Source organism: Phoenix dactylifera, chromosome 10, assembly GCF_009389715.1.
Source record: "Phoenix dactylifera cultivar Barhee BC4 chromosome 10, palm_55x_up_171113_PBpolish2nd_filt_p, whole genome shotgun sequence".
NCBI classification, from domain to species: Eukaryota; Viridiplantae; Streptophyta; class Magnoliopsida; order Arecales; family Arecaceae; genus Phoenix; species Phoenix dactylifera.
Window position 1 is genome coordinate 7,161,186 of NC_052401.1, and position 8,645 is coordinate 7,169,830.

The 8,645-nt window shown below is 41.6% G+C and overlaps 1 protein-coding gene across 3 annotated transcripts; it reads right to left on the reverse strand.

Annotated features, from left to right (window-relative positions):
• Positions 1–837: 837 nt before the first annotated feature.
• On the reverse strand, positions 838–8,594 carry LOC120112181 (probable ribosome biogenesis protein RLP24). 3 transcript variants are annotated; one of them, XM_039130936.1, is made up of 5 exons: positions 8,423–8,594; positions 2,750–2,860; positions 1,675–1,788; positions 1,436–1,572; positions 838–1,318 (listed from the first exon to the last, which is right to left on the reverse strand). In XM_039130936.1, the coding sequence occupies exons 2-5, from the start codon at positions 2,828–2,830 to the stop codon at positions 1,150–1,152; spliced, it is 501 nt and encodes a 166-aa protein (XP_038986864.1). In that variant the 5' UTR covers positions 2,831–2,860; positions 8,423–8,594; the 3' UTR covers positions 838–1,149. The 3 variants fall into 3 exon arrangements, with proteins under 3 accessions (XP_038986864.1, XP_038986865.1, XP_038986863.1); XM_039130937.1 differs by lacking the exon at positions 8,423–8,594 and adding an exon at positions 6,978–7,103; XM_039130935.1 differs by lacking the exon at positions 8,423–8,594 and adding an exon at positions 5,346–5,445.
• Positions 8,595–8,645: the final 51 nt, after the last annotated feature.

Below are 8,645 nucleotides of genomic sequence, written 5' to 3' on the forward strand. Positions count from 1 at the left end.
ATTCTAGTTGAATCAATCGATTCAGCTTGATTCAACAATCTTTGTGCACAACACACAACCTAGCTGCTAATAACACTACTCTCTTAATATTTTGAATCCTGGACTACTCGTTGGAGCTACCAAAAATTAAAGAAAAATTTAACCCCACTTTTTCTGTTTTTGTTGGGCTAATTTAACACATTTTCGTTAAACTATCTAGGCATTGCCATAGAAAGTCTGAGAACTTCTACCTATCCCAGATTTAAACAAAAAGGAAAAAAGAGAACCTAGTCCTTTAGATAGTGTGCCAAACAATTTCAAGACCATGTCTAGCTGCCAAGATATAAAAAGCTAACTCAAGAGAATTACTAGCAGTGTCCAAAACATAACCAGTTGTCTCTCTGTTATAACCAATCATGTCATTCGAAAATGAAACTAGTGACAGCAATTGAGACGACTATTATGTCGTCTTCAGAAATTGATTCTTTCAAACTTGGTGTAAGAGAGTTTGGATTGTGGCTGCTACTCTTATATATCACTATTACTAAAATCATGATAGCCATCATGTCGGCATGCTAGCAACTCCTAGATAGTCCAATGATAATCTAAAATTTAGTTGCATAAACTGCAAGCAAGTTCAGAAAGGAACTCAGGTTTGCATGCAAAAACAGATCCCTCAAAGAAATATTGAAATAAGAAGTGCACAACAAGAATAGAAGCAAGTTTGGTTAGAGATTCTAATGCAGGTGCGGCATTCTAAACAAAAGTTTCCTACTACTATAGTCTAGAATGCAAATCATGCTGCACTAAACAGTAGTGAATCCATAGCCAACATAACGAAGCCACACTTGCAGATCATAGCAATCCAGTGAACCACCATTCTCTCGATGCTTAATAACATGCAAAATACAGATATATTTTCATCAAGTCCAATGTACTATCGAATATGATCACTTCTTGAAGCTTCCTTTATCACAACAAATAATAACCAACAAGCTATCAAAACAGATATGATAATTTCAGCTAAGCGGATAAATCCATCTAATGTTCCATCCTATCAAGGACTGCATTTTACCAACCGCAGGCACCCTTAATAAACTAATCATAGCATAAGAAGGTGTTGAATTGAGTTTTCTATGCCACCATGTGAGAGGTTTGCCTGCATTCACATTATTCTTCCATGCGGTCCTCCGTTTGTGATTGAGAAACCTTTATTTTCATCTTTGGAAGAGTGAGGGAAGGATCCTCTTGGAGGGCAGCAGGTGCTTTGACCAAATGAATACTCTGCTCCAACTCCTTAGCTGCTGCCTGCTGCTCAATGGCTTTCTTGCCTTTCATCCTGTGAAAATTTCCATAACATATTAGAATATGTACTGAAGAGTTATGGTATAAGCGAAAATGATTTCAGCACATCCATCTTTTTGACAGTACACTAGATGTTGCAGAAGAAACCCACCTCATAGCATGGTGTCTAGCCTCTCTAGCCACTCTGATTTTGTCAATCTTCTTAATGGCCTTTAGTGTGCTCTCTGTAACATTCCTATCATATCTCTCAGGCCTGTTGCGTTTCCTCTCCAACTCAAAGGTCGAATCCTTGAGAAGAATGACAATCATTAGACATTGGATTTACTAAAACAACTTAAGGGCCATGACAGGATGTATAGGGAAGATTAATGCTCCTGCCACATTTATTACCTGTGTCATATCCTTCCCATGTAATCGCCTGTATGCCTTTGTCCATTTCAACTTGCGAGGATTTCTCTTCATTTTAAAGTTCTTATGGCATTTGGATCGGCAAAATCGGAAGATCTGCAGAAAGATGCTGGTCAAAATACTATCATAGGGGCCAAAAAGAATGTACTAGGCAATAAGAATACCATACTCATACATGCAAAAGTTTTTGACAAACCAACCAAACCATCAACGTATGAAAACCCAAACATATAAAATATGGTTTATATTTGCGGTCAAGTGCAGCATACTGGCTTCGCCTATTTTTGGGTCATTGCTATGCTGACATTTTTATCTAAATCAGAAATATATCCCTGTTAGAGTGCTAAAAAATCTTATATCTACTTAACCTTCACATGATAAGCTACTTTAACTAACCGGTCAATTTTAAATGTTACTTCCATGTCAGCAACTCCTCATTCAAATATACCGATCTAATTACAAACTGATGCCAAGCAGCTGCCTAGATGCCTTGCAATTGATACCCTTTTAATTCACCTTACCTAGCAAGTTCGGACACATATGCTACCCTATATCAAAATTTGTATTACGCCACATTACAGACATAATATATGTAGCATTGCTCATGATACAACACAGGAATCAAAAATTAATGATATTAAAATGATAGACTATAGTTAATTTGTCAGCACCACTATCTGATAAATGGAAATCCGATAGTTTACGGAAGAATATGTGCCTCAAAAGGGGAGGAATGCATTACGGTTAGATCAAGGCCGGGTTAAGGCCAGACTATCATAATTGATAGATTACATATATACGTATAGCAAGATGTAGTATACAATCACTAAATGATCCCCAAGCCAAAAACTTGCAATATCAAAAGTCTATTATATAAAATTAACTTAATAATGCATTCTGAAACCAGAAACCATGAAAATCTGTCTGGTATAAAGATTTGTGAAGCATATTACATACAAGAACATAAAAAACTCCAATCTATAAAAACAACTTCTCTTTGGAACAAAGAGAGTTTAGAATATTATTACAGGAAAATTATCAGAGATATAAGGCCTACCTTTGCATCATTGCGAACAAATTGAATACCATGCCCTGGATAGATGGTTGAGGAACAGAACCAACACTTCTCTAATCTCATTTTGTATTTGAGTCAAGTGTCAATTATATCCTGCAATAAGTTAGAACAAAATCATATATGAGACAGGTTAATAAAAGTCATCATCTGATTCCATCATCGTCCAGTTACTACTGACCATGATTATAAAAGAGCGAGAAGGAAGTGCTATACAGGGTGATTACTATCATCAAACTTAGGCTGTTAAAAGCCTGACTAATGTGAACAGGTACTCAAAATTTAACCAAAAAAAGAACTAAGATGATCGAGTCAAAAATAGAGGAGAGAGATGAACTTCATTGATACCGTAAACCATAAAATGGCCAAAGAATAAAGTTAAGATTATTTTTTTGGGAGAGGGGGTGAGAAGGAGATGGTGAGGATACAACCAAGAACTCATTCATTCAAGTAATTGAAGAAGCAAGACAAGTAGCAGCAAAGATTTAGGAGCAAACACAATCAAAAAAAGCTAATTTCGTGAACTCAATCATAAAAGCATGTTTCATAGAGATCATATTGTGGAAGGATCAAAACCTGATCTCCAAATGCATATTTCACCTAGAACAAAATCTGAGCCCTAAATGCATACTTTAGAAACGTTAATCTTGAGCTCCAAATATGTAATCATAAAGATCAAGGTGCCTAATCTTTCGATAGAAGTTGGAATCAATACTGCTGGAATTGATCTTTGCCAATGTTTGGAGCATAAGAAAGGATATGTGAATCCTACAGTCGAAGATATGAGGTATGTGAGGGGAAGCAAGGGTTTTGGGATGAAAAGGAAGAGAACCTAGAGAGAAAGCAAGGATTTTAGGTGAGTAAGAAAGTAAATCACGCACAATCATGGATCCTGCATCAAGTAAATCCTGCACAATCATGGTCCCCTGGTTTTTCATAGTAGTCAGATTATGTGATTAAAAATCATAACACGTCTTGGAAATTCCAACCAAATATCCTTTTAAAGTAAAACTCATTCTTTAATAATGTTTATTACATGTTTTAGTAAAACTATACATCCAACAGTATCTAAGAGATTGCTAGAACATGTAACCAGAAGAGAGACAAGAAGAAGAGGGGGGATTGGTTGGGGGGGGGGGGGGGGTTAACTGTTGGACTTGTTGATTACAAATGTATATGTTTCACTATCAATTGACTCTAGATGGCTAAATCTCCAACAAAGACTTGAATATTGGTTGATTAACTATATGAACACAAGACAGTTTGCCTTATAACAAGTAACTGAATTACAGTTTGGTTTGCATTAATGCTAAAAGTAAAGAATTCTCTAACCGATGTCAGACATATAGACAAACATCTGCATGTCTCTATTAGAATCCTGGTCTAGGGCAAAGAAATATTCTCCCACTATTTAAAACAACATGAATAATACAGGCCCTTATGATATTTCTTGAGCCTAAGATCAACCCATTCAGCCTCCTAACTATAGCATTATTCTCAGCATACTCAAGAAAAACAGCAATAAGATTGGATCTTGGCAGGACAAAAAGATGGACAGCAAAACACCAGTGCCTCTTCACTAAGTAAAAACTTTATCATTCTTTTTTTTTTGTTATATAACCAACAAAAAGAAGAAAAGAAAAGGTTATACAAGCATCACGTGTTAACTAATATAATGCAGCAACAAAGCTAAAACTTCAACCTACATTTGTCTATAATCTATACTGCAAGACCATGGTATGGTACATGCCCTTTTGATGTTACAGACATTTGCTCATACATAAAGATAACAATCAGTAAAGGCAAAAAAGACATATCAAAGTGAGCACATTCACATAGGAGCAATAAAATTCCCCTTCGTCATCAATGGACAAGCTCAACTGAATGCAAAATCCAATCTGAATTATACTGAACTAAGCAATCTAAAGAGTTGTACACCAAACTTCCTTCTATGTTCAAAAGTTACAATGGATATCATTTTCGAATCGATCCATTAAAACCCAGTGCCTATTCAAATTTGCAAACTATATTTGCTAAGATGAATTGCTAAAGACTAAGATTTAGAATTCGGAACTGATACATAACAGAAGCTGGTGATGAAAAGAAAAGACAAAATGGAAAGGGGAAAACAACGAGAAATTGAGATGCGGGTGATGAAAAGAAGAAAAGAGCGGCGGATTTGCCGGTCGGAACAAGAATTGGAAAAAACAAACTGGCGGTGGGAACCGACTGACCCTCCTATTTCCGCTTTCTTTTAACCGAGAAAGAATGGAACAGCGGAGGTTAGAGATGGGATGAGATCTCGGGAGGTGGATTTAGGTTTAGGGCATGGATTCATCATGGATGGAATCCGAGAGAGCGAGATGGAGGCTCGATGGCTGGTAATTAACCCGCCAGATCGGGGGTATGGGAGTACGTGTCGAGGGAGACGAGGGGTCTCTGTTCAGGTGGGGATAACGATCTGCAAGAAGAAGCTAGGATAAACCCCACAGAGAGTAGAAGAAGGGAGGAACAGAGAAAAGAAAGAGAAGAATAGAGGAAAGATCAAGGGAAGAAAGAGGAAAAGATGGATCTTTCTTACCTCGGTAAAGCAGAGGATTCGACGGGGAGGCGAAGAATCCGGAGGAGAGGAGAGGGGAAAGAGACACTGAGAGAGGGAGGGAATAGAGCTCGGGCGGCGCACAAATGACAAACCTAAACCCTAAGTAAGGAGAAGTGAGAACTTGGTGGACCTCACGCTGAAATCGGGCCGAGGCGGAGAGTTGGGCCGGCTCTGGGCCTCGTAGGTTGTGGCTCTTATCTATCAGTCCAACAGGCACTAGGGCTGCAAATGGGTCGGGTCGGGTCGGGTCCTAGATGACCCCGATCCGACCCGGTTGCATGTTCGAGTCCTAATTTTGGACCCAGACCCGACCCGGTTGAAAAACGGGTCGGGTCGGGTCGGATCCATACCTACCCCGACGGGTCATTCGGGTCGGGTCGGGTCCGGATCGGATCCGGGTCAGATTTGTATTTTTAATTCAATATTTTGTCAACTCCAATACGCCATCACCAATTCACCATCAGGTGAAGCCTTTTGCAAGCTCAACAATTCCTCCTGGAAGCGTGAAAATAAAGGTTTCTCCTTTTTTTTTCCAGAAAACAAAAAAATTAACGGCTTAATAACGATGTATATCTATGACAAATAACTGAATAAGTAACAAATATTTTAAATTTTTATAAGGACAAAAATTTGCCACCAAAAATATAAATAAATAAATTCCTTCTTCAGAGTACAAACTTCAACTTGAGAGTACAGATTTCAATTGAATAGTTACACACTTACACTAGCAGGAGCTAATTAATATATAGGCATACGGACAATCTAAGCATTTTTTGAATTAATGACTTCCACAGAAAGCTTTACTCTTGTACAAAGCTGGTTAAAGGAATTCAAAGACAAGCTGTTGCTGCAAGCAAAATGGGTTAGCTTCCCAATAAGAGCATCTTCTTATTGGAAGTAAAATGGCCAACGATATAATAATGGCAACTTGGCATTTGCAGCTTTATGAAGTGGAACGCCATAAAATGAAACACTTGTCATGGGGACCTTCATAGGCTTATAGCGTATCCATTCTCCACCATCCATGTCATCTTTTTTTCATAATTTACAGCATGCAAAGCCAACTATAGAAATCCCTACTATATGGATCCTCCAGTCAAGACCCAAGGACCTAAACTTTGCTTAAGTCAATCAACATTAGGAAGGAGGAAAACTCTGATGAATGATAAAAGTAACAAATCCAAATTTATCTGTCATTTCATGAGAAAATAGATCGTATATAAACCCGTCCTCTTACAGAATATCACAAGTTATGCAAAAAAAAAAAAAAACCACAGCACTGTTCAAAACCAGATCAAGGAAGACTTTAGCAAAGAGAATGTCGTACATATAAAATCTTGAAAACTATGATTAGATCTCAAAAAAAATGGGCAAACTAGGTTAGATCTCATAGATTGGTAGAAAATAAAACAAGTAGGCCCAAATGATGCTCCCCAAGTGTGGCACGCCCCCTCCTCCAAATCTCCCGACTATCCCCGACGACCCCCACCTCTCCCTCTCCCTCTCCCTCAAGTCCGGCGTCGTTGCCCTGTTACAAGATAAGGCCCCTTCGCCGGAACCTCCTCCCGGCCTATGCTAAAAAAAATACGGAGGACTGGAGGAGGGACATACCTTGGGACGCTGAAGAATGGGAAGAGGGAGATCCGCGGAATGAGGAGCCGGAAGTCAGGAGATCTAGGGCACCGAGCACGGAAGCGGTATACTCTTCTCCAAATGATCCTCCGCCGCAGCTCAAGATCTAGGCATAGCCGCACGGGAGATCTAAGGCACCGAGCACGGAAGCGGTCTACTCCTCGTCTCCTCCAGATGATCCTCCGCCGCAGCTCAAGAGTCAAGACCTAGGGCACGGCCGCACGGGAGCGAAAAAGGGAGGAAGGGGTCCAAGCGGTGATTCGGTGAAGCGGATGATTTATATATCATCCGCCTCTACTTTCCTTGCGGGCTGCCGGCCTAGCACTGCGGCCCAACGGCCCTGCTGCCCCTGCAGGCCTGCATGTCTTAAAAAAATTGATCCAAAAAAATTGGGCGGGGCCAGGTCGGGGTGCGGGTCGAAATTGGACGGATCCGACCCGATCCGAAAAATAGAACGGGTCCAAATTTAGAACCCGATCCGGCCCCGCGGATCCTAAAATTCAGGTCGGGTCGGATCTTAAGCGGGTCGGGTCGGGTCGGATCGGATCACGGGTCGACCCAACCCATTTGCAGCCCTAACAGGCACAAATGTAAGCGCGATATTTGTGCCGAGCCAGGCTTGGGCAAAAGCAACGAACTTAACTTCTACTGCAGAGCCCGGCCCGAGCCAGGTCCTTTACAGAGCCATGGACGGAGATTTTTAAGATCACTGGGAATTAGAGCTGATCAAAACCCGGGCCGAGCCGGGCTGGGGCCGGGCCCGGGCCGGGCTCTACAGCAGAAATTAGGCCCGATGGCTATGCCTAGACCCGGCCCGGCCCGACTGTCGGGCTTAAATTTTTGTCCAGGCCCGACCCAATCTTATAAATCTGGTCCCAGGCCCGACCCGACAGGCCCGATTTTTTTTTTTTTTGGAATTTAGAAATGAGCCAAAATGGCCCAACAGCTTAATAGGCTCTCTAAAACTGGATATATTTTTCTACCTTTATTTAGCTCCCAAGACACCCGATTGTCCTAAAAAAATGTAAAAACAAATAAATATGAAACAAAAAAAAAAGGGATCAGGAGCCCATCTCAGCCTGATAGCCGCTCCCTGAGATTCTCAGGTCAGGGGAGAAGAAACCGAGAGGAGAAAATTAAAAGAATCTCCACCCTCCAAGAAGTCCATCTCCAATCCCCCGATCTTTCTTCCTGATGGCCCAGCTGGAACCGGAGCAATGTGAGGGAAGGAAAACCAAGACCAAAACCAAAAAAGAGAAGGGATGAAAGATCACTCCCTTCCTCAGAGTTCAGACGTGTGTATCAACTATCAAGCCAACCAAATCCCTCCTCCCTCTTTCTCTCCAGTCTCCACCGGTCCACCCAAAACAAAATCCATCCGGGATCGAGCTCGAAGAGGAGGAGGAGGAGGAGAAAAATCTTACCGGTGACTGTGAGTCGGTGACCGAAGCCGCGGAGGTTGCCGTCCGGGGGAGAAGGACGCGAAGAGCCGCCGGTCGGTCGTTGAAGAGGCGACGATACCGAGAGGAAGCGGCGGCTACAGGGAAACCGGCGGAAACCGGCTACAGGGAGCGGCTATCAGGCTCTAAGCGAGGGAAGGGGGGGGGGGGGGGGGGGGGGGTTTGGGGGGTGCGGCGGCTCTCAGCG

What these genes read in the sequence shown, in the direction of transcription:
- LOC120112181 (XM_039130936.1), bottom strand. Translation starts at nt 2,830, where the DNA reads ATGAGATTAGAGAAGTGTTGGTTCTGTTCCTCAACCATCTATCCAGGG. An exon ending in TTGTTCGCAATGATGCAAAG is followed by an intron (nt 1,789 to 2,749) that starts GTAGGCCTTATA and finishes ATCTTTCTGCAG; the next exon opens with ATCTTCCGATTTTGCCGATC. An exon ending in ATGGGAAGGATATGACACAG is followed by an intron (nt 1,573 to 1,674) that starts GTAATAAATGTG and finishes ATTCTTCTCAAG; the next exon opens with GATTCGACCTTTGAGTTGGA.